At 40.3% G+C, this 26,262-nt stretch overlaps 1 protein-coding gene across 1 annotated transcript in view; it reads right to left on the bottom strand.

Moving 5' to 3' along the window:
• Positions 1-404: 404 nt before the first annotated feature.
• Positions 405-26,262, bottom strand: part of spata20 (spermatogenesis associated 20) — a 52,052-nt gene continuing 26,194 nt past the window's right edge. The window contains 3 exon segments of the mRNA XM_042507944.1: positions 405-952; positions 23,076-23,156; positions 26,055-26,254. Coding sequence (XP_042363878.1) covers positions 767-952; positions 23,076-23,156; positions 26,055-26,254 — 467 coding nt within the window. The 3' untranslated portion in view covers positions 405-766.

Genomic DNA, 26,262 nt, shown 5'->3' with positions numbered 1-26,262 from the left:
AACCCTTTAAAACCTAGTGCGACATATGTTTTCATGTGCTGCGTTCAGACATCTTTCACAAGTATTTGAACCTTTGAACGCTGAGCACGCTGGTGCGATTTCTTTCAAAAACATGGAAAATAAAGGCAAGGAGCAACTTGGTGAGAAACGTCCCAAATATTGCAAGAAATTAGTTGATTTAGATTTTTTTTAATCTAAGGAAAACTTCTAGGGAAAAAAAGAAAAAAGCTAGACATAAATACATCTATAATGATCATAATTACGCATTTAATGTTATGTTACATAATTATTATAATTTTTAAGCAGTTTACCAAATCTTGCTTGCTTTATTTCTTGTTTACTTTTTCTTTTCTTTTCTTTAAAAAAAGAAAGATTTTTTTCTTATTTGTTTGTTTTTTTCAGTAATTTCTTTTTTTTTCTTTTGATGCTCATTGCCTTCCTCCATTGTTTTTTTAAAGGCAAAAGGCCAAATTTCTCAGGTCTCAAAGAGTTACTGTCCGATGGCTATGGCTTATCTCCTGAAATATTGGCCATTTCTTCCAGTGGCTTATTCCCGTCAGACCAATAGCAGATGGGTACCGGGATTGGAACCGAGGTGCCTTACAAACTAAGCGGCTGAGTAACTTGGAGCAAGCTGAAATGGCCTCTACACAAGCCAAAAACAGCAGAAGTAAGCTAGGCTCAGGCTGCAGATTGGAAGAGCGCAGTCTATGAAGATGACAGCCCTTCTATTAAAACCTCAGTGGTTCTTCAGTCGTCATTCTGCCTACGTCTCCGTGGTCCCGTCCAGCAGCAGCCTCCGCAGCTCCTGGGGGTCGGTGACAGGAAGAGAGCAGGTAAAGTCCTGGCATACGTAGGCTGTGGCGACACCGTCCTGCTGGAACATGGAGGAGAGGACGGGCAGACGCTGGCACAGGAAGCTGTCTGCTTTGCCGTCGATGAGCATCAGAACCTGCCAAAGAGAGGAGGGACACACGAGAATGAGATATGAATCAAAATTCTGTCAGTGCATGGCCTATTTCTTTCCTCACGTGTTTTCAGAAACATATTTTAGTGTACTGTTTAGCAGGAAAATGAGAGAAAGTGGCTGGAACAAACATTCTCATTTTACAGCTTAAAGTCCTGCACTTTAACCCTTTGAAACCTGAATAGACAACGCCGTCCTTGAGCTGCGTTCAGACGCCTTTTACATGCATTTAACCCTTTGAAACTTGAGCGAACTGGTTTGACTTCTTTCAAAAAAGGCAATCAGCAGCTTGGCAAAAAATGTCCTGGAAATTGCAACAAATTATCTATTGCCTTGAGAGAGAGAGAGAGAGAGAGAGAGAGAGAGAGAGAGAGAGAGAGAGAGAGAGAGAGAGAGAGAGAGAGAGAGAGAGAGAGAGAGAGAGAGAAATTATTGGAAAATGATAAAATTAAAAGTAGGGGCATATGTCCAAAAATTATATTTGTAATTATTATAATTATACATTTAAATATTCAAGAATAGGTTACAGAAAAAAATATACTGTATATGTATCATTTGTTCCCTTCATTTTTTCAGTAATTTCCTGTTTTTTTTAGTTTTCTTTTTGTATTTTTTTTGTACTGTTTTACCATTATCTTACATCTCATTGCCTTCTTTCTATGTTTTTGAGAGAAATCCAGCCAATTTGCTCAGGTTTCAAATGGTTAATCCAGCTTTGTAATGTCTTATACTAACACAAATAAGCATTCAGACAAATCAAAATAATCCTCCTAAAAATAACATCCAATCTTGGGTCAGTAGCTGCCATGATCTCATGCCCACAATTGGGGGAAGACAATAAAGAGTGTGAGGATGGATATGTGGTCCATGTGTCTTGCCTGCAGCAGAAGGGCTTCCCAAATAGACGTCAACTCCACCACAACACCAGTGCCGCCCCTTCACACCCAAAAAAAATCATTCAAATATGTGAAACTACTGACAAGTGTGTGAATGTGGCTCAAGGTGACAACATAGGAGATAAAAGGCATCGCCTGGCTTTGTATCTGCTTATTTTGGTGTGTGTGTGTGTGTGTGTGCGTGTGTTCTTGGAAAGGCAGCAGAGCGAAGTGAAGGAGGGCTGCACTGTCCGTCCCTAAGGCAGCTTCCTGTCAAACACATGTCATTTCCTCCTGGCCCGGCAACACCTCTGGTTCACAACAGAGCGAGAAATGACAATATAAACAAGCGCAGATAGAAGTTCAAAAAAAAAAAAAAGAAGGGGAGAGGAGGAAACAGACAGAGGAGAGAGATCCGGTGATGCATCTCATCTCAGGTGGATTCTGCCAGAGGAGACTGACATATGTGCCAGATTGTGGACTAAAGGTCGATCAGACTGCATCAAAGGGAACATAAATACTGACAGCTGCGGGTTTGATTGATCAGCTGAGCTACACACAGTGAAGGAAATCTTTTAAATACACCGTGCAGTTTACACACTGTTAAAGCTACATACTGCACTGACACTGAGAAGGACACGCTTGCCTCTATTACTGATGACTGAGGGCAGGTTCATCAGTGTTTTTATCCACAAACATTTGAAGACATCTTTTTCATATGAGATGTCAACAAAATGTTATATTCTTACACCCATTTTTCTCATAAAACAGAGAAAAACAACCATACAGCTTCTGAATTTATGTTTCTCTCTTTTGGTGCGAGAGGTACTGTTTTTTCTTTACTTGGTGCAGAATTCAGAACAGCATCTCACCTTTTTTTCCACATGATGCATTTTTCAGCAAAAAAGATGGTGAAAATGGTCTTTTGATAATTACATTGACTTGAATTATATTGACCCATGTTGAGAGACGTGTAGACAGTGTCTGAATTATATACTCCTTTCGCTGGACCAAGTTGGTCCCCATAATCTGTAATCCACTCCATCCAGTATGACTGAGCCAAACCAATTCATCCAAACCATGTACCCAGGTGGCTAAAAGGGACTGGGACATCACATCCCTATACTTCTGCCAGCTCCTGATTCTAGCTTTGGCCATTAGACAACATTGTCCATTAGAATAGACACTCCTCCTCCTCTGTCCCCTGTCGCACTGCCAGCAGCATTCACCCAGGCCACCATGCAGAACTGTTTGCATCCCCTCCATCCTGTCTCTACGAGATCCATTCAGCGGCCGCCTTAATGTGTCCCGAGTGCTTCCCTCGGCCATTCGGATGCTCATTTGTGCTGGTTGCCATCTGCACTTTCAACGCCAAGAAACTATCAATGGGACACACTTCCTGTCTCCTGCCATTGAAGACTCGGCAGCAGCAAGGTATTTCAGTTGCTAAATGTGATGTCTGGTAAATAAAATTTCTCCGTAGGGGATGATGAGGCGATGCTGCCCTATCTTATCTTATTCTCTATGGTGATGCTGGAACACCTGTCAGACACAGCTCAGGGCAATATAATATTAAACACAGGAAACTATGGATTCACACAGAGGGTGAAACCATTTAAAAGCTGTAACACACACACACACACACACACACACACACACACACACACACACACACACACACACACACACACACACACACACACACACACACACACACACACACACACACACACACACAGGGGAAGACTGGCAATGAGTGTGGTGGAATGTAGTCATAGCGGTGTGACCGTTGCTATGGAGACAGGAGGAGGATTTCCCTGCCAAGCTGAACCTTTCCCTCTCCGTCCCGACTCTCCTTTTTGCTTGTCAGCTTCATGCAGTCCCTCTCCAGGGTCCAGACCACATCCAGCCTCGCGCCCATGACTGAAAGGTCATGCTGTAGGCTGTCTGTGTCACAACACTGTCCACACACACCCCTGGGGACTGGACAAGTGTGTGTGTGTGTGTGTGTGTGTGTGTGTGTGTGTGTGGAGGAGTGATGCCGAAAGAGAGCAACCCAGAGCGACAGGAAGACAGATTATGTGTAAACATATATACAAGGCTTGTGAATGTGATGAAGGGAATGCAAAGTGTGCAGTCTTGTGTTGTGAATAAATGTGTCTGTATGTGTGTGTGTGTGTGTGTGTGTATGTGTGTGTGTGTGTGTGTGTGTGTGTGAAGCCATAGCAGACAGCACAGTTGGCTACACATGAGAGCACAGTCAAACTCCCACAGGGTTAATCCCTTCATACACTGGGCAATCCTGAAACAAATACACAATACACACAACACAAACACAAACACAAACACGAACACGAACACACACACACACACACACACACACACACACACGCACACACGCACACGCACACACACACGCACACGCACACACACTTTCTACCCATTAAATGTCCCTACACTGACAGCTCCCTCCCACTCTTCCTCTCTCGCTCTGCCAAAGCAAAGCAGTTGAGCTTTCAAAGCACGCAGTGTACCTGAGCTGAAAGTAACACAAACATACACACAAATCTCCAGGAACCATTGTAATGTTTTCGCTCCCCCCAATTTCTAAGCCAGTGAAGGCTCACACGACTCACAGGCCGACCACTGTCAGCGAGTTAGAGCCAAAAAACGCCAGACACACTTTTGAGAGCCGCTGTCATACCTGAGGAAGAGTGATGACGGTGGCTGTGAATAGTGGTGTGCAGCCAAGCATGAGGCGATTTACTTCCTCCATCCCTCTCACTGTTTTGTCACACACACATACACACACACACGCGCACGCACGCACACGTACACAGGCAAAGGGCCCTGCTCAGTCATCATAATGACCTGGCATCTGGACGGCCGCCCCAGGACGGACACAAAATTTGGGGCGATGGAGGGAGGCGGCGCGGCAGGGCCACATGCAGCGCACACATTGTCAGTCATCCGCTGACACCGACCTCAATATCGGCTTCATTTACGCAACTGAATATTCATGGGGAGAGAAAGGACGGGGAGATGGCTGAGACGCGAGCGCAGGAGGGAAATAAATAGGAAGGAGGAATTTCAAAGAAGAGAAGACGGCAAAGAAACCTAAAAAATGACAGATTTACAAGGAGGCATCTGTAAGATTCAACCGATCAGGATGAAAATTCTGTTATTAGAAATCACATCAGACTGGAAATCAGTGGTGGAATATTACTTTTATATTAAGTACATTTAATCAAGTAGTCTACTTAAAGGTATTTTAAGGTACCTTTACTTGAGTATTTTCTTTTTGACATTCTCACTGACAGAAAGTGGAAATGATGGCAGCAAAATTGGGACATAATTTAGCGCATCATTGCTCTCTATCTTATTATGCACATCATTCATTTCTACCTTTATTTACAGTGGAGAAGCACATTGCTATGTTTAATATGTTAGTATTTTACCTTTTGACCAGCCATGTCTGTGATATTCTGTCTTACACTGAAAGAAAAAACAAAACAAGCAGCTGCTGTTGTTGTTGGGCATAAAAAGGTCGAATAAGTAAAAAATGTATATGTCAAAATTCTTTCTTCTAATTATTTTCAATTACAAAAACACTTTCGTTGAGACCTAACAAAAACCTGAATGAATACACACAAACACACACACAGGCTCACTTGTGTGTCTTCCGAGCTGAGCGAGAGCGAGCCCTTCCGCTTGTGTGCTCTGTCCTTTGTCACGCTGAGCATCAGTTTTCAGCTGCTGACAAGAGTCTACAGGACGCTCTCCACTAAATCACCAGTGTCTGCACTCACATGTGAGGGCGCTTTGGTTTCTGAGCAGAATTTACAGCCTCTCTCCTCCATCAGGCCCTGACACCTATGACATACTCCATCAGCTTATGTTGCATTTAAGATGAAAAGGAGGTCTAATGCTGAAGTCATAAAAAAGTCATGTCAAGTTAAAAATGTTAAGGAGATCAAATCTGACATATGAGAGTTGCAAGGACAGGAGAGTTACGGACTTTGAGTAAATGTCAGGTATTACAACATGATAATGTATCTGTAGGGATACAGACTATCCCTCTGATGCAGTTGCTACAAAAATAATCAATATTTCAGGACACCATCAACCCAGCAACTCGGCTAAAAATGGACCGATTCCTGTTTATTGTGCGGTCGTAACTTATGGGAGTTTGAGCAGTCTGACTTCCCACACTGTTTAGCTCCCTCTGCTACGCCTTGTTGAGAAAGCAACTACTACCTCGTCAGCAAATCTTTACTTCTCACTGGTGTTTTTCAGATCTATAAACACTCTGCAAGTCAATATTTGTCTCAGAGTTTCTGTGATTGACACAATGGACTAAAGGAAGGTTTACTAGAGTGTGACACGGTTGGCTCAAAGAATAGCTTCCCTTTTTGTGATTACCCTAAACCTTCATTAATATTGAAACCTTTTTAAAAGACAAACAGACTGATCCAAACACTTTTTTTTAATGGTAAAAGGACTGTGCAATGACTAAAAACTGTAGTTGTTAACTTAAAAAAAAAACTAAATAGATAATATTTGCCGAAACTGTCACTTTATTCACACAGCACTCTATGAGACAGATAATCTGTGAAAACCACCATATTCCTCTGCTACTCTAAAACCTTGTGGCACTTGTAAAGGCCTTACCTTACGTGAATGAACACAAATAATCTGAATCAAGTGGCCACTAACACAACTGCCAGTCATGTCAATCAAACTGCTTGGCAGTGCTGATCAAATATGAATAACTGCTTTGCTTTGCCTATATATCACCTTTTTCAAAGTTTTGGACCTTGCTGCCATGTTGAAAATAGTTGACCAAAATACCAAGCAACGCCCACTGGCCAGACCAACTCTCTCATTTTACAGCAAAATAGTACATCAAAAAGAAAGTTGGTTTGGCTGGTGGTCGTAGCTTGGTATTTCACTCAGCCATTTCCAATATGTCGCCTGGATAACAAACTTTCTCATTTTATAGCTAAACAGTAAACTAAAAAAGAAAGTTGGTCTGGCTGGTTGACATTGCTTGGTTCTTTGGTCAACTACTCCCAACATAGTGGCTGGGTCACAAACTATAATTTTACAGCTAAAAAGTACACTGAAAAAAGAAACTTGATCTGGCTGGTGGGCGTTGCTTGGTACTTAAGTCCACTATTTCCAACATGTCGACAGGGTCACATACTCTCATTTTACAACCAACCAGTACAATAAAACATAAAGTTGGTCTGGCTGGTGGGACATGGCTTGGTACTTTGGTCGACCACTTCCAACAAAGCAGCTGGGTCACGAATTCTCTCATTTTACAGGTAAACAGTACACTAAAAAAGAAGTTGGTCTAGCTGGTGGGTGTTGCTTGGTACATCAGGTGACCATTTCTAACATTTAAGCCAGGTCAAAAACATTCTTATTTTACAGATAAACAATATATTGAAAAAACAAATTTGGTCTGGCCGGTCGGTGTTGCTTAATACTTGGGTTGATTATTTCCAACATGGCGAGCTGGCTACAACTTTTCTCATTCTACAGCTAAAGAGTACACTGAAATATGTTTCTGAGGCAAGGAAGTTCACAAGCAGTGACATTTATGAGTGACAGCTGTGTTAAAAGAGTCCCTGGCTCTGATTAGCTGTTTTGGTGTGAATTCTAAAACATGCAGGAAAAAGAGGAGGGACATTTTTTTTTCCACTGACTACCTGTCTCATGTACCTCTTTCAGAATATAGCGACAGTTCTAGCAAATATGAAAAAGAAATCATACAAGTTACTAACTGACAGACTCCTTTTATTAAATAGAGTTGAAAGGCTCTTAAAATATATACAGAAAAAGCAGAACCAGTATTGCCCAGCCTACAGTCAGTTTTTGTCGCTCTATCCCTGATCCCAAATAATAAACATAAAGATGACTTAATGCATAGGATGTTATAGATATATACTATAATAAATGGTTAAATCAGCCCATTAAACCTTCACCCAGTCCCTCCTGTCCTGTCAACTACAGTATGTTTTAATATAGCTGATTTCTTCATATAGTTGTTTTTATTTACATATTTTCTGTTCCTGTTGTGAGACAACCAAAGGAATAGTTTACCAAGTCATTTAGTCGCATTTTAAATGTAATCCAAGCTGCTGCAGTGTGACGGTAATCAAATCATTACTGCATCATTGCGAAGCCATCTGACATAATTAGCAAAACGGCAACAGCTGTGTGATCGGCTGTATCGACACTGTAAATGAGTGACTGCACAGAAAGTTAGAGAGGACAGAGTTTTCTCAGCCTGTTTAGCTCCTTTAAGTCGCCTCCTGCTCCTTGTGATGACTTGTACTATGCTTTAATGCAGCTAAGTTCACTATTAAGTTGATCTTATTTACATGTTTTTCTGTTGTCAGACAATGGTGCGAGGTAAACATGTATAGAAATAGATTTGGCTCATAATACTATGTGTTAAGGAGCAATCAATGCAAGCTGATAATTCAAACAAAAATCAAACTTTCTGGAAGGAATGCATACTTAGCACCAAGGAAAAAAATCACTGCTGCTGAACAGGCTTGATTATACTAGCTGATTTAGATGTTGAAAGTACTAAAAAAAAATCATTTTCATTTATGATTTCTTCAGAAAATAACATATTTTTGTTCTCACCCTCTTCCTGCCAACATTTGGTCAATTTGTACCAGCACCCAAACCTGTGGATTTCTAAAAATATATTTTTTTTCTACCCGTGACATAACTCTAGGTACCCGACCAGGTGCAGGACCCTGATACCTGTGACGTCCTAAAAAATACTGTCATGGACATTGCAACTGACTATAAAACTTCACTTACTGTAGAGAACAGAAGAAAAACAAAATATTTTTGCTGTCACTTGCTGCCCACCTGCATTTAGGTAATTTTCACCCATGCCTGTGCCTGTGAATTTCTCATAAACACATTTTTTTACCTGCTATGCAATTTTTTATGCCGGTAATGGCTAACCTTTGTATTGCATGTTTGTTAAAATCGGAATTAAAATTTGATTAGGGGGGGAAAAAATGTGGTGTGCCTGGTGCAGGACTCTGATATTTGTATCTGACTCAAAAATCCTGTCACGGTCAGACTAGAAATAGAACCATAATTAAAACTTCACAGACTTATGCTATGAAAGTGACTTGACATTGTTACTGAGTACAAAACTCTAACACTTTCTGTTGAAATTTTCATTAAGGAAACTTCAGATTTTCTCAAAAGACACAAAAGTACAATAGATTCTCTCATTTGAAATAAATGGACTGACGATATGCCAGTTAATTAATTTCTTGCCACATGCTTCCACTATGATACCACTTTCAGGGTGACGGTGCTGAAAGGCCGACCATGACCGCAGAGATCAACTCGCAGTGTGTGAGATTTTGAGTGTGAGACTCCATGAGAGGTGTTTCATTAGCTCGCAGTCACACAGCAGGTCGGGAAAGAGATGAGATTTCTGCTTAGTTTCCAACTCATCGCAGGAAACCACAAACTTAGGCAAGTGTAGAGAAATTGAGTCTTATGTCATGTGTGAAAGTATGCCCAGCTGGAACATGAGGGCTGTTACATCACACTGTGCATTAGCCTACATCTCATTTCAAGCTACGGTAATTTATATGTACACAGACATATGTTGTCTTTTAATGAAAGTATAATGATTCAGTTTGTAAGTGGTGCTCCATTTAAAGTGGGAGGAAAAAATAACTGATTAGGGTGAGAAGACTGTTTGACGAGATGTACAGAAACTGAGTAATGCCAGGAAAAAAATGTTTAGGTATCACAGTCCAGCTTGCCAGAGTAATTAAAAAATAATTAATTAAGAAAAACAATATTTTATGTCCTGTTTAGTCTAATTTGACTGGGAGACACTCACCAGAAAATGGTTTTGCCTCCCAAATGTTTTTCAGACACAGAAGATGGATCAAGTGAGAAAGAAGAAGAGACTTTGCGTGTTTCAACTATTTATGGCCACACAAACACTTTAGCTATAATGGTTTTGAAAACTGTTCTTCTGAAAAGTTTACATGAAGGGTTGAGACCAGTCTTATGATATTTTGAAATGGAAATAGTATTGATTTCTCTTACTTTTTCCAATTTATATCCTTAATGTATTCAGGCAGATACAAATTGCAAAATGGAAATTCTGATTGTTAATTAAATTATAAAATTGGATTATCGAAAGAGTAATAGGTTGGAAATAACGCATCTACTCATGGATGAGAGGCTCCTGCTTGTGACTACATGAGATGTAAACATTAATGGAGTCCTTCTCGGCTGAGCTGCACACTTCCCTTTACTTTTTCATATTTTTTAACTGCATGTGTCCCTTTGTGTTATTCTGTGTCCCCTCTGTAAGTTTGGAGGTTTTTGCAGGTCTGTAGTTTTTTTTTTTCTTTGCAGCAGTTTGTAACTCACAGGGTGGATAATTCATCTGCTGATCCGTTCACAGCTGATCAGATCAGATCGATGGGTGAGAGGAGCAGCTGCTGTCAGTAAAAGTAAACAGTTTCACTAAACAGTTTCACTTTCATTGCCCTTGAATTTTTGCTGCTCCATCTGTGCCCAGAGTATGCTGTGTGCTCCAAGAGAGTGTTGCATGCCCAATAAATGAAAAGGTATAATAATAATAATAACTTTATTTGTATAGCACCTTTAAAAACAGAGTTAACAACGTATTTTGACAAACAAGGCAAAGCAGAAGCAAAAGGAGTTTCTCACAGAAGTAACATGACAAAAAGAGCCAAACAATTTACTGTATAGTATATTTCGACAGCACTCCTAATGAATGGTCCAGCTCAAAACATAGAAAATGTATTTGTGGTGGCAGATGTTTTAATCCTGGCAGGCCACCACAAATTAATGAATGTGTGGAAAACCCTCGGAGTGACACAGTTGGTGGTTGTACTTCAGAGGAAAGATAAAAGTTCCTAGATGAAACGGCTCAAAACAAGGTCTGTTGATTATCTTGAGTAACCGGGTCACGATTTCTGCAAAGAGACATCGCTGCTGACTTTTGTTTTAGTGCTTTGAGCACCAAAAGCCAAGAATCATCTAGTTCCACAATACTGGAGAGAAGGCAGACATCTCTACAGCCGATATCTCCAACACTTGGCAACTAACACCAAAACAATCTTGACTGATAAACAGTACTCCAGTTAGTTGAAAAATGTGTGTTTTTGATTTTGGGGTAAACTGCCCCTTTAATTTTGTACTTTTTATTTAAAGTGTAAAGCACTTGAAAACAACTTTAATTTTGCCAATATAAAAATACCAATACTTAAAAAAAAACATTACTTCAAAAATGCAACTTCTACCAAAATAAAAGCTCCTCCTCTGTCTGCAGCTTATGGAACACACTCCTCCACAAAAACAACAATGGTTAAACTAAACTTGGACAACTGTTTTGACCCCTGTTACCTCTGTGATTATATCAGAGGAAAACATTCACAGCTTACAAAGATAAAGAGAGAGTGTCAGAGCGAGGGAAACACGTGGGCATCCACAGCCATGCGTATGTGTAAACACATGTGCACGGATGTCTTATCAGTCCAGCATGGGTTTTATTTACCAAGCTGAGATGTGGATAAGCGTGGAGCTCGACTGCGGCAGACGCACAGACGAGATACAACAACAGGGAGAGGATTATATCTCCGGCAACACCACTAAAGCTGTCCACTCTCTGCTGGATCCTGAGTGTACGCACACCTCCCCCATGGCTTTATGGATGGACCAGCACATGGTGGGATTACTAGATGGAGGGATATGTAAAATTTCAGATTAACGAGTCTGAGAAGAATGGAGTGAAATAAATGCTTGAGTCTATGTGAAAGCGTAACGACGAGCGAAAAAAAGCAGAGGGAGGATGGAGGCTTTACAATCTGCTTGGGAAGCACTTTCCTGCTGCAGCAACCATCTGCGACCTTTCCCACAGCTGTCAGTCACTCTGGGTTCTGCTTTCTGACTGGTCATTGGGCTTAGCAGGTCATTTACAGAGAACAGGAGAATCAATTCTTCGAACACAATACGGCGTACGCGCAAACACACACATGCAGCCTTTGATGAGGGAACAGAGGGATTCTGATGGAGGGCAGACATGAGTAGAGGTCTAACAAGGCAGTGGATGGAAGTGAGGGGGGTCAAAGGTCACTGAGGAGGACTTTGGGACTGCCCAGCTCTAATCCTCCTCTGCACTGTGTTGTTAGCAGTGCTAGTTATCCCCTCGCTAGGCTCTGTATCTCCAACCTTCCATCCCTCTGCTTGCCCTCGCCATCACCCTGCTAACTCTTCCCTGTGTCTCTGAGGTCTTGTTAGGGATTCACAGTCATTTCCCTCCACAGATGCTTTCAAAAGGACCCTCTCTCCTCTAAAAGGCCACGCTCCTCCCTTCCTTCTCCTCAATTGCACTCAGTCCTGCTCTCTTCCCCTTCCTTAGGGAATGTGTACAGGCATAAAAGGGCAAGGAAGCGGGACTAAATGTGAAACTTGTCTACTTACTCCAGGAATTCCTTTTTCTAAAATCCTCTCCCAGAACCCACCAAATTGTAGTCAATAGTTTACATTCATGTCTGTGACATCATGCTTCAATGCTTCAAACACATCTTCAAAGCGGCGTATAAAGAAGATCAATACAATCAGCAAAGGTGGGCACCCAAGTTAAGTGTCACCAATTCACGATCTAACCAAATGTTCCCCGTTGTGTTTCTGAGTAATGATGTTAGGTAATGACCAGAAAAGCAGAATATTGCGATGTACAGTGAAATGCACCTTTGACCTTTTGGATATAAAATGTCATCATTTCATCCTATTACATATCTTTGTTAAATGTTGTCATAATTAGTCCATGCATTACCAAGTTATGGTCAAAACTATGTCTTGTGAGGTCACAGTGACCTTGGCCTTTCACTTTCAAGGACCAAAGTCTGAGTCAGTTTATCCTTCACTAATAGGATATTTGTTCCAGCTTTTAAGAAATTCCCTTAAGTTCAGAAATCACATTCATGAGAATGAGATGGATGCAAGGTCACAGTGACCATGACCTTTGACCACCAAATTCTAATCAGTTTGTTGTTAAATCCAAGTAAAAGTTTTTACAAAATTTTAAAAAATCCCTTCAAGGCCTTCTTGTGATAGAGTCACTAGGAGACAGACAAGGACACAGAGAGCTTGATCTTTGACCTATGACCACCAAAAACGAACCAGTTCACCCTTGGGTCAAAATAGACGTCTGTTCCAAATTTTAAGAAATTCTCTCAGTGTGTTTTTTTGGGATATCGTGTTCATGAGAATGGGACGGACAGATGGAAAACCCAGAAACCTAATGTCTCCGGCCACGGCTATCACCTCCACTCTTTCTGCCAAAAAGCATCTTTCACCAGTACCTTGTGGTCCTCTGTAACACTAGTCAAAGACATCCACTCAATGTCCTTAATTAAGTGCACTGTGGAGACAGCCAGCAAACCTCACTTATCTCTGTGAATGTCTGACTTTACATCATGCACCAAAGCCAAGAGCTTGGCTAGTTTTCTTGCGGGGGGCAAAAGCACAGTAGAGACTGATTAATAGCAGTGCTGACAAGAGGCATTCGTGCTAACAACAATGGGAATTATAGTCCTTGTAAAACATTATTCAACTCACAAAAGACCACACACGTAAATCTTGCACTGACAGGAATTCATACTTTGAAGCACATGCTTTGTAGCTTTATTACCAGAAAAACCCTGAGAACACAGAAAAGCGTGCTCTTATTAATGTAAATCACCATGCTTAATGCTGGGTGGTTTCCATTTTGTATAAATGTGTTCCATAAAGTACCAATAAAGAAAAAGAGAATGAGAAAACCAGACATAGGTCTTTGGGGTATTTCAAAATATGTTATTTTTCAGGATTGGAATGATATTTTTTTTCATAGTAATCGGAAAAGAGAAAAAAAAAATCCATCTTCTGCTGATATAAAAATGATCAAAGAAACAATAACAAGAGCAGACTAATGCAGTCTGATAAAGTCCTTTCAAAACTGCTTTGTGTGGTAAGGAAATGACTGTGATTAAAGATAAAACCAAGTTTATTTTAAGAGCTTTTGAACGGTTAATATGTTTTAATGCAGGATGTTATAGGATCCGAAACATGTTTATGGGAACTGTAGTGGATAGAAAACCAGTCTTAGTATTTTTATAATCAATGGAATAATGATACCAAGTACTGTTCAATTTTGAGCTACTTGTACATTACTTGAGTATTTCCATTTCATGCTACTTTTTACTACTACTCCTTTAATCTCAGAGGGGAATATTTTACATTTTACTCCAACCACATTTATTTGCCAGCAACAAAATATGTATCACCTAATAATTTATGATTAAATTAATCGCTCAATCCCCTTTTCAGTTTGAAGTTACTGCTCTATACTGGAAGTTTAACTGTAATTGTATTACTTTCATTTAACAGTTACTTTTCATACTTCTTCTATTCATTTGTTTTTGTACTTGCATGTTTACACCGGGGGTCAGGGGAAAATGGCAAGTCAATCCCGTCCATGTCCCCTACATATGGCAGAATTAACAAAGTTGACTTTGAATTTAATCATAAGAGGTAAAGTAGCCCTACCTTATCAACTGCAATATTAAGATGATGTACAAATCACAAATTATAATCCAGCAAAATAATCCATATGATTCTGAAAGGGCACATTCTGCAAAATGAGTACTTCACTTTTGGTGGTATGTTTTGGTATATAATTTGATGCTGATACTTAAGAATTTGTACCTTTACCTAAGTAAGATTAAATGAAGGACTTTTACTTGTTACCGAGTATTGACTCACTGTACAGGGTTTCACACAGGGTTTTTTCCATTTCTTGGAAGAAATTTTCAAGCTTTTCCATGACTTTTTAAGGTCTAATAATAAAAGTCAGTGACCATTGCTAATGTATAACATGAACAGAACTAGAAAATGTATTAGTACAGGTGGTCACGGAGCAGTGGAGCATCCAGAGCACAGGAGTGAGAGCTGGCCTGTTGTTATTTTGTTTTAAAAAAGAATGCTTTGTACCTTGGAACTACAATGCTCTACTTCCAGAGCAGTTTGAAATTAAAGTGCGCAGCAGTGCGCCGCTTGAAAACTGAACGCCCTGCGTTGTCCATGCTTCATCTAAAAAATAAATGTAGAGGAGAAGTGTGAGTGGTGCTGAAGTATAAAGACTTCAAGACTTTTTTTTTTATTCACAACACTTATGTTAAATCACACTGTCCCAGCATTATTTGTTGCCAAGCGGTAATCAAACATACCTGATTCAGACACTATTCAAATGTTATTTAAGCTAGCTGCCATACATTGTCATGTCAATGTCAACAGCAGAAAACAAAAAAAAAAAAATCCCGCCATTATGTTACATTACATGGATAGTTGTCCATGTTATTGCAACAAATTTACATACATTGTCCTAAACATTTATGCCACTTCTTTGGTAAAAGATACTTTTTCCATCACTGATTAAACTACAACTTCAAACAACAAACTTGCCGGCTAACCTGATGCAAAAATGGAAGAAGAAACTTCATAAAGCAAACAACTTGAGCTCCCCACAAATCTGTGGTCTCTCTTTGCTCTCTGCTTCATTTTGAAAAGTATAGAAAATGTACCACTAAGCCTAACTGCTGCAATGTTAACTTCTTTCTTGGACCGAAGTCTGACTGAGGGGCATTCATCTGGACGGCCATAAAAAACACCTTTGTCTTTCGCAGAATGTTTAGGATGTCTGTCCTGCAGCATGGGCCACTTTCCTTGCAGACATTTCAACTTGTCAAAGTAGGTAATAAGCAGGTGTTACTAATCGCATTAACCACTGGCTGTGTTTTATTCAAGTGTCCCCGAAACCCTGCATGAGGAGTGCCAGGACCTTGAAAGTGAAGCTGCTAAATGACCGTCATCATCATTTTTATTATTCACACCTGTGCTTTTCTTACTATCACAAGTCAAAATGTCTTGGCAAAGTTTAAAAAAGGGCTTTGGGCTAAACACTGTTCATCAAATATGGATGAGAACACCTTCAAACAACATTAAACCTAAAAGGCAGCGCTTTAGCCTCGTAGCTATGATTTCATCTCAAATCCACAGTGTTGCCAAATCTATGAGGAACATATCATTACCCTAATATTTTCTGACTGTGTTTTGGTCTCTGATAACTTGCGGGAACTGACTTTTTTTCCAACAATTTTGGGCCCCACCAATTTGTCTTTCTAATATCAGTTAAGTCAGTTACTCGGTTCAAGTTGAGCCACACCAGAGATGTCTATCTCTACATTACTTAAAGGCTTAAACCGTATCTTCACGTAGCATTTATGAAAAGTGATTCAAGTAGTATTTGGTACAAATATACTTCTAAAAAGTGGGGACACAAAATAATATCGGCACAACACGGTTTCGGCAGATAATGGCTTTAAAATTAAATATTGGGAAGCATGCTGATTTCTGCTGATATCACAAACCCAAACTTTGTAATTGACAAAATGAAATTTGCAAAGCATTAGATTCATTCATGTCTCCATCTGCTGGTGGGCCATGATGAAAAGAATATGCATAATATGACGGTAATTCCACTACAGAGGAGACCTGATGATCACTAAAATTAGGTAGGGAAAAAAGTGGATATATCGATACCGGTAATCGGCCATATGAATTGCTATATATTGGTAACAGATATCGCCAAAAAATTCCCAAATCATGCATCCCAACTAAAAAAAAGATTATTTTATTGTTGTTAAGCAACATTTAACTGCTGACAATGTTAGGTTAAACTGACACCTTTCGTGAATTTTTCACACTTCCATAGGAGGGCGACAGAGAGCAGAAAAGCACTGACATGGGTAGACTGTGGTGCCATAGTGATCCAACATGCACACACAAATACATGCACACGCACACATGGCAAAAAAAAAAAACAGGCATGAGGGGTGAGGGGGAAAATAATGGGAGAGAAAGACAACCTCTCTAGTCGTGCTCTGACTCACAATTTCAGAGTCTCAACAAACCTCAACCAAAATGTAACCAAGCTATATTTCTGTGAAATAGAAATATTAACACAATTTATAATTGCAAAAATTAAAATTAAGAGTCATGTTTCAACGTGACTCTTCGAGCCTTACTTGATTCTAACAAGCAAAAAGTGCAGCAGGAGCTCTGCGTGCTGCGGTGGGATGAGAAGCACAAGGTCTCGCTGTGAATTGAAATGGTAAATAAATGAGATGAGGTGAAGATCTCAGCGTGTATGTGTGTATTTAGATTAGCATGAGTTGGGCTCTGAGCACCTCATTCAGCACAATTAGGGCAAGCCGGCGATGAACCAGGTAAACAGGCGAGCAGTAATTGGATTTAAATTAGACATGTTCTATGCTCATAGCTACCTAATGTAACGTGGAGCACAATCCCCTCACCCGCTCTCCCTTCTACCTCTTCCCCTTATCTCATTTAACATCCCTCCATCTCTTCCCACTTGTACTTCTTACGTAATTCACCCTTTTGACTCCATCATAAATTTCATACTTTATCTTCTGCATACTGATTCCCATTCTCCACCAGTGTAATTGGTTTTCTTCCAATTAATCTTATCCATTATCTAGTTGTTTTTTTCTGCGGCTCTCTGGCTATCCTTCCATCATTAATTTCATATCAGCATAATCTTTTTTTTTTTTTTATCACTACTAGGAATTAATTGCAAAGCATATTCGATAACCACATTAATTGTATAAAATGCTGCTGGATGATGTCTTGTTTCATCCAACAAACAGTTAAAAACTACAAAAAGAAAACCTTGTACTTAACCATTCTAAATTTCTCCCCTAAAAACAATTGTCCAATCATAGTTTAGCAATCTTAACTGAGCACAAGGTCCAGTGAAGCCTTAGATTTCTCCATATGATGAGGGAATACACTTTCATGAGTTGAGCTTGGAGGGAGGGAAGGTGCAGTTGTTAGTCCATTTTCAAGTTAAAAGTAAAGAAGTTCCTTTTTTACACTGGCTACTCCACCTGGTAATGACTTCAAACTTATTTTTAAACCTTTATTTTAAATCATTTTAATAAAATCTTTTTATCTATGCACCTCTTGTCTACTCTTTTGCGATTTTTAATGGTGATTTTTGTTTTTTAAAAATTTGTAAATCACGTATTAATTCTACCTTTTATATCTTTTCTTTTTTATTTTGCATTTGTATCCTTTATTATGTTGTATTTTTTAATGCTTAGTAAAGCACTTTGAATTTCCCTGTTTTATGAAATGTGCTATACAAATAAAACTGCCTTGGCTTGCCTTTGTTGGATTTATCCCGGCAACTCGAGCCAGCCTTTTCTCTTGTTATATTTAAAGTTGGACTAATGAGCTCTACACTGAAATACAAAAAAATGTTGTTTCTTTATTACCACATCTTTTACACAGATCAGCTGGTGAGGACTTCGACGTTTTGTCTGGGACGTGCAGCTTTAACTTCATTCTTTAGACATGGCATCATGTATGTAGCCATCAAGTGTACAGGATTAAAAAATGTCAGCCAGCATCGGCATTTTCAGCCAGCAGGTCACACACACGTTGTACACAGGCATGTGTGGTGTGTATTGGATTCATCACAAAAGATGGTGTATACAATCTCACTGTGCTCCCCTAATTCAATCACATATGCACCTAGGTTTATGTTACATTAAACTGTCATAAAAGTTCACCGGCGCATTCATCCAGATACACACTCAGTAACATTCATATTAATTAGTCTCGTGATCAGTCCATAAATTAGCCACAAAGGCCATCACCAGAGAACAAGAGCAACATGTGACCAACGCTGGACCATTGATCAGCTGCTTAAGTAATGCAATTGTAAATAAAATCTCAAATGTAATTAAATAAGAATTTACTATTGGACTGACGTATTGTAAAGGGGGTAGCTTTTAAAGCGTTACAGAGGCTAAAAGACAACAAAATAAGTTACAACAGAACAAAATTAAATAAAAATCAATATCTGAAACATGATTTAGCACAGTATACATTAAGCTGGGTAAAAACATTACATGGTAAATGTTTTTTGTAGTGTCACAGCATTTTAGTAGAAATTTTAATTGCCATTTAATTGTCAGTTGCATAAAATACATCTGAGATCCATGACCTCTTGGACATGATCCTATCAAGTCTATAGTATCTTGGGGAATACGGATTGGGCATATATATTTTTAAATATTATCAAGTCCAATGAGATGAGATTGTAATTCCTGGGTCCACTGGGGTTTGAGTTCATTTTTTAAAGATCTATGAAGACCCCTGCAATTAACTCATGGCGCTAAGGTTACCAGAATTAACTAGTTAGCTACAGCTACAAGATTCTTTGAGTGACAGCTGTCATTTCAACCCATTTAGTTATGGTCGCTGGCAAGCTATTAGTAGCTGCTTTTTTTCTACCTCTGTCTCAAATCGAGGACTCTTTGCATGAAAAATAACTTGGCATTTGGCTTCGTAAATAGCCGTTATTATAAACGTCATATGTTATATATATATGTGTATGGTGTAGTGACAGTTGCTATTATCAATAGTCAGAATTGTCACAGACTTAACTTCTGCAACATCTTCTTCTCTCTCTCCTTTCTGACCTCATCAGTAATATCTGTGTATGACTTTACAGCATCCACATGTGGCATCTTGTGTTTATGTGTTTAGTGAGATTTTTATCAGAAGTGTGTGTGCCTGCCAGATGTGTAGTGTATGTGTTTAACAGTTGCTGCAGGCAGCGATGCTATTCCTCTGGGAAGGCTGCATCTCATCCCAAGAAAGAGCATGTGTGTGTGTTTTTGTGTGTATGTGTGTGTGTGGGTTAAGGCTTGTGCTGGATCATCACACCTCAGCCCAGCCAAGGTAGTTGCTACTGCCACTGATGGCCAGCTGTTCTCACAACATCTGGGAACGCTCTCACACTCTCTCTCTCTCTCACACTCACACACACACACACTCTGCCTGTCTCATTTACTCCTTTCCCATCACCCCCTTCACCTCACTCTGGGGCTCAATGAAGGCTCATTAGAACAAAATCTGGATATGTCTTGTCACCCTGACAGACCTGTCCAGAAGTGTTTTTTTTAGTCTGGCTTCTGGACACACACACACACACACACACACACACACACACACACACAATAAGTGTAACGTGTATACACACACAAAAAGAGCACTAACCCCTCGTTACATTTCACAGGGTCTCCAATAATTCATATATTTGTGGCAGTAGCCTCAATGAAAACATCGATTTACAATTTAGAGAGGGAACACAAAATGATAAAAAACAGGGACACATAAACAAGATTTAAAAGGGAAAAAAAGACAAAAACGGGAAGTGTGCTACCGCCACATACATTCTAATTCTGTGGGAAACACTGTTAATTCTCTAAAAAAAAAAAAAAAAACTAAAATCAGCGTTTTAGAGAGGGGGCACACAATGATAAAAAAGGGACATACAAACACGAGATTTTAAAAAAAGAAAAAAAAAAACAAGAAGTTTGCTACCACCACACATAGATTCTAATTCTGTGGGAAACACTGTTCAGCTTCTAAAAAAATGCAACTAAAATCTGCTTTTCATACAACATATACAAAAAAAATCTTTGCCTTTATTTAAGTAATGAAGAAAAGCTGTTCTCCACTAGGGAGTGTCCAGTGTCCTTGATTCTTGTTCTGCTGTAAGTGTGTATCTCTTTCTCATTTAACATCTTATTGTTCCCGGCAGTAAAGATCTGTGCCTTCCTCTGGTCACCATCACCTCTTTTCTCATCCTTCACTGTACACAGCCTTTAAAAGCTCATTTCTCATATGTCCTCAGCTCTACCATTACTGCACTCATTAGCAGATGCAGGACAACACCCTCAATCAGGCTGAAATCATATTAAATACAATAGCTATCAGGATTGTGTTAGTTAGATGGAAGAAGACTTGCACACATGCAAAAGTGTTTATCCCAAACATACATAGCATGCTATTGTAAACAAGGTCACAAATGCCCTAAATTGAAACCCTGTCCAACCCAGATGAACCCAGGTGATTAATGTGACAGTAACAGGGCCCAGCATGTGACTGGTGCTGGCTGAGTGTGATCGCACACAACATACATCCCCTTAATAATAGATCCATCCTGTTAATGGCTCACTCTTGGTCTCTGTCTCTCTGCAGGGATCTGCAATGACCTGATGTTACTGCAGCCACCGCCTGATACTGCACAACTCATCTATATTTCAATAGGGCCCTGTTGAGTGTAAGTGTGTGTGTGTGTGTGTGTGTGTGTGTGTGTGTGTGTGTGTGTGCGCGCGCGCGTACGTGTTTGTGTGTGAATGAAAGAGAGCGAGAGATGGACTGTGTCGCTGGACAATCACAGCTTTAATTTACTGATCTAATTTCAGTTTCGAGCTGGTTGAGTAAACAGAACTCAGTGAGCGGTTTTACACAATCAGAAATGCAAGGTAGCCTCTCTGTGTGTGTGTGTGTGTGTGTGTGTGTGTGTGTTTTAGTGTTTTACTGAGTTACTCAATGCAAAAGTGACAAAAGAAGCAAAATGAACATTGTTGAATCTTGTTTTTTACTCTGAATGGCACTCAAACCCTTAGCCTTCACTTCATGTACTGAGCTGTTCATAAAAGACACCAAATCTCAACTGCAACAGGGCACTCTTTGCTTGTGACTGTGACTATTGTCATTGTTTGAGTCTGTCATCATGGTCCTGGTGACACCTATGTAGCAATAATTACCACGGATGCTGTTTAATGCACGTTTATACAGGTTTTCGTTAATTACTGATACCTCCTGCTGCGCCTGTCACACAAACAGTGACAGGAAGGATCATTTTAACCAACAGTTATTAACAGGTTTATTGACTGACTTGAGCTGTTTTTTTCAACTTTACAAACTATAAAGTGTCACAACTGCTGACAAGCAATAGGAGGCACACCGGGCTCGCTCTCAGCTAACACTGAAGCTCCATGGCACACAGTGTCTCTTTCTCACCGAACATGCTCAAACTGTCGGGGGTTGGGATCCCTTCTCTCCCTCACCTCCCTCATCTGTGAAGTGCATGGTCTCTTCCTGGCTGATGTGGAAGCTCTGAAGCACACGGTCTCACCCGAGCCCCACCTTACAGTGAAGCTCTACAGTGTCTGTCATATTGTGATTTACACCCTTATCAATTCTGTCATCTTGTTGTGCCCTCTTCTTTTGACGACTTCAGACTGGAGAATTAGCACCATCTACTGCTAATCTTGAACCAACTCCCAAGATTTGCATTACAGTAATGGATGAAATAGCACAGAAATTTGCATTTTCTTTTGCCGATTTCTTAAAAAATTGGTTAAAATTTGTGCTGCATTTGGATGGAAACCCAAGTTATACTAAACTAAGTTTACTGCTTCTTCAAACTTAATGGACAGACATGAGAGTGCTATCAATCTTTCTATCCAACTCTTGGCAATTTCCCAAAGTGCCAAAACTATAACAAGTGCTTGTTGATGAGAATCCAAGACTTCTCTTAAAGTTAAAAATGTCTAAGAAATGTGACCGAAGGAAACCTAAATATGAAGCCTTGGCTAACCACACTGAATTTCAGTCTGACTCAGACTGACAGCTGTCCAATTCATAACAAACAGCCTGAGTCAGAGCTGGCAGAAAGACTCACACACTAACAAACAAGAGCCTCCGACTGCAAAGTAAAGATTTAAACCTATTAGGCAACAAAGACGTTAGGGGAGAGCTTTGAGGTCAGCTGATGCCTAAAAAGAGATAGCCAAGAAGAGAGGAGAGGAGAGGAGAGGAGAGGAGAGGAGCTCAGGCTGACCTTTAGAGAACCACACTTAAACCAGCCAACACCTCGGGCGCTGTTCAAGCTCGGTCCCACTCTGCATCTGTTAGTGTGTGTGATTTCTGCGTGTATGTGATTTCTGTGTGTGTGTGTGTGTGTGATTTCTGTGTGTGCATGTTTCAAAGGTTACTGTGAATCTGCTGCCACTATAAAAGGTACTGATGTTGCCTGAGTAAATCAACGTGTCTGTGTGCTGTGTCGTGCTCTTTGCTTTTCAGAGTTGCTTTGACACATAACTTTGTCAAGATGATGCATGATTCTTACACGCACGCACGCACGCACGCACGCACGCACGCACGCACGCACGCACGCACGCGCACACACACACACACAGACTTACCTTATGTGGTAGAAAGAGGGAGTTGACTGCTGCTAGGAGACTTGTAGTATCTGGGGCATCCCTCTGGCCACAGATCACAATCTAAAAAAATAAAAAGAGGAGGATGGTGAAGAGGAGTGAAATTCGAAAGAAAAGAAGGAGGAGGACAGACGGATAACAAGATGAGAGTGTGTATAGGATGACATAACAGGGAAAAGGTGACACATCAGAGGAGGAGGAGGTGATAGAGGTCAGCACTGTATTTGTAGCAGTAACAAGGGAGGCAGGTGTTTTCTTGGGGGCCCCCTCACCTCGCCTCACCCCTGAGCTCGTTACCCTCGCCCTGCAGCCGCGACTCATCCCCAGCAGGTCAGACATGACCAACAGAAGGCTAACTATCCCCTGCTCGCTTTCTACTCCTGTTATTTCATCTTTGATTATACAGCATGTGCCGTCATGCTAAAAGTTTTCTCAGTGTGACGGAGAAACTTCGGGGTAACTCACGCTGTGCTTTCATAGTACGCTGGTTTCAGGCTAACTGAGGGTGTTAATATTTCAAAAGCGATTATATAACTGAGGCTGAACAGCTCAAATAACCTATTAAATGCATGAAGGCAGTTAAAAAACTGGGGAAAGAGATTACGAGAGTCAGTGTCCAGGGATTAAGAGTGCATGCATATAGAAAGCTGAAATAGAGCCCTCAGGTGACCTCTGTTTACCCTTTGAATCCTGAGCAAATTCATTTGATTTCTTTCAAAATCACGTGAAGACAGCAATGAGTAACCTAACATTAACAACAAACTGAAAAAAATGTTAAAAAACAATGGGAAAGTAAAGGGGAAAAAAAGAACAAAACAAAAACGAGAAAATGGCCTTAAGTAGTGCTTAAAGATGTATAAGTAATGCATTTATAATAATTTCTAAAATTATTTTAAATACATAATTATGATAATCAAAAGGTACAGTTTTCGGGACGTTTCCCTTATTGTAAAATTGATTTCTAAATCGAGAGCTTTGCTTTTGAAAGGCAAAGCTCTCGATTTACCGGTCAATCTTCGTTCCTACCCTCACCTATGGTCACGAGCTTTGGTAGTGACCGAAAGAAAAAGATTGCGGGTAAACGGCCAAAAATGAGCTTACTCCGGCTGGGCTCTCCCTTAGAGATAGGGTGAGGAGCTCGGTCATCAAGGAGGAGCTCGGAGTAGAGCCGCTGCTCCTCCACGTTGAGAAGAGCCAGATGAGGTGGCTCGGGCATCTAATTAGTCAGCCTCCCGGACGCCTCCCCGGTGAGGTGTTCAGGGCATGTCCCACCGGTAGGAGACACCGCGGAAGGCCCAGGACACGCTGGAGAGACTATGTCTCGCAGCTGGTCTGGGAATGCCTCGGGATCCCCTGGACGAAGTGGCCAGGGAGGGGGAAGTCTGGGCTTCCCTGCTTAGGCTGCTGCCCCCGTGACCCGACCCTGGATCAGCGGTCAAAAATGGATGGATGGAAATTTCTAAATCTTCTCATTTCTTGCAAGTTGCAGAACATTTCTTGCCAAGTTGGTCATTGCTTTTTTCCCCACATGTTTTTGAAAGGAATCAAACCAATGTTCTCATCTTTCAGAGGTTCAAATGCTTGTAAAAGCTATCTGAATAAAGTACAAGAAAACTGATGTCAATCCAAGATTCAAAGGGTTAATCATGTGTCAACACATTAGCTTTGTTTAAGGAAAAGCCTTTACAAGTGCTTTATCCGAATAGGGTTGTATCATGGTAATTTGTGTCTCCAACTCAAGACAAAAAGTAAAAATTTTACCTTTGTATTCATGCAGAATGTGACCAAATATAATATTTACAGCCTTATATGATGCATGGTCCTAAGAAGTGTTTATGACTAATGCCACCTGACATTTCTTTAATTGCATAATGAATAGAAGACAAATAGTAGAATATAAGGAGAATCAAAAAAGGTTTTAACATGAGATACAAAATATTGTAAACTTGAAACAAACTACCAAATTCTGCACCCACTTAATCTTCAGAAAAACTGTTTAAAAGTTAAAACATTTAATTTCCCCAGTGAGGGATAAATAAATGAATACAACTTCGTCTTTTTCTCAGCTGAATGTTTTTGTGCTACCATCTGATCTGGCTAATTTATATTCTCAGTAGTGAGATAAATTTCAAACCTACAGTGTGCTCCATCAGCTATGAATCATAAAGGAATATCGGAAGCGTGAAAGGTTTAGAAAATAGCAGTAAAAATACCATTAACAGTGTTTTTTCTTTTAAATGTGTCCCCCTCTCTAAATTCTGAGGTTTGTTGGTTTCTTGAACATAGCGCACACAGAGCTCTCCATGAGTTCTTTTTGTTTCCACCTCGGAGCCTTCAAACAAATCTTTATTACCGACTGTCATAGCCAGAACGGTCCACAGGGGTAGACGGGCTGTTTTTATTGTCTATTTTGCAAATATCATGTCAATGTCATGACTTGATAAATGGACTGCACAGTGTGAGCACACAAATTGTGAGTCTTGGTTTTGGTATTCAAAGCAAACAACGTTTCTAAAACATGCTCAGCTTGCCCAACCCTACTGAAAATATTTAATAGTGTTACTGTTAAAGGAACACAGTCCTCTGTGGCTTTATGGTCTGCTCTAACAGTCTAGTTTACTTGCACTGATGCACTTGCACTCCAGTGCATTGTTAGTATTGATAATAGCAGCGAGTCAGCAGAGCCAATATTGAGATTGTTTCACCCGCTTCTTGCTCAGCTATAGTTCAGTTGCTGCGCATTGTTTGGTTCACTTGTTGTCAATGGCTATTGTGTTTGCACAATTTGTCAAGCAGGCAGAAAATGCTTATTTTCACCAAGCGGACATGAAAATGAGTTTTGGCTGACCGCCAGGTAAACACTTGAGGCGTGAACACAGAGTACAATGTAAAGCTCTCCCTAAACTACCATGTACGAAAGAAAAAAGCATCTAAGTTAGTATGTGGATGTATAAGACTAACCTGTTTAAGCGTGTAGTGCTGGGCCATAAGAGCCTGGACCATTTCCGGCAGTGCTATGGGAACCCTGGTCAGACGGTCGGAGAAGGCTGCCAGCAGCTGTTGGCACCTCTGGAGCCACTCCTGTCTTCCAGTGTAGTGGGACAGACGCAGGAGATTGGACGCCGACACTGAGTTAGCACTGGGCTCAGCTCCGTCTTGATCTAAGAGA

This window comes from Plectropomus leopardus, chromosome 19 (assembly GCF_008729295.1).
Source record: "Plectropomus leopardus isolate mb chromosome 19, YSFRI_Pleo_2.0, whole genome shotgun sequence".
Taxonomy (NCBI): Eukaryota; Metazoa; Chordata; class Actinopteri; order Perciformes; family Serranidae; genus Plectropomus; species Plectropomus leopardus.
The sequence above is the reverse complement of the archived record's forward strand: the minus strand, read 5'-3'. Positions and strand labels throughout refer to the sequence as shown.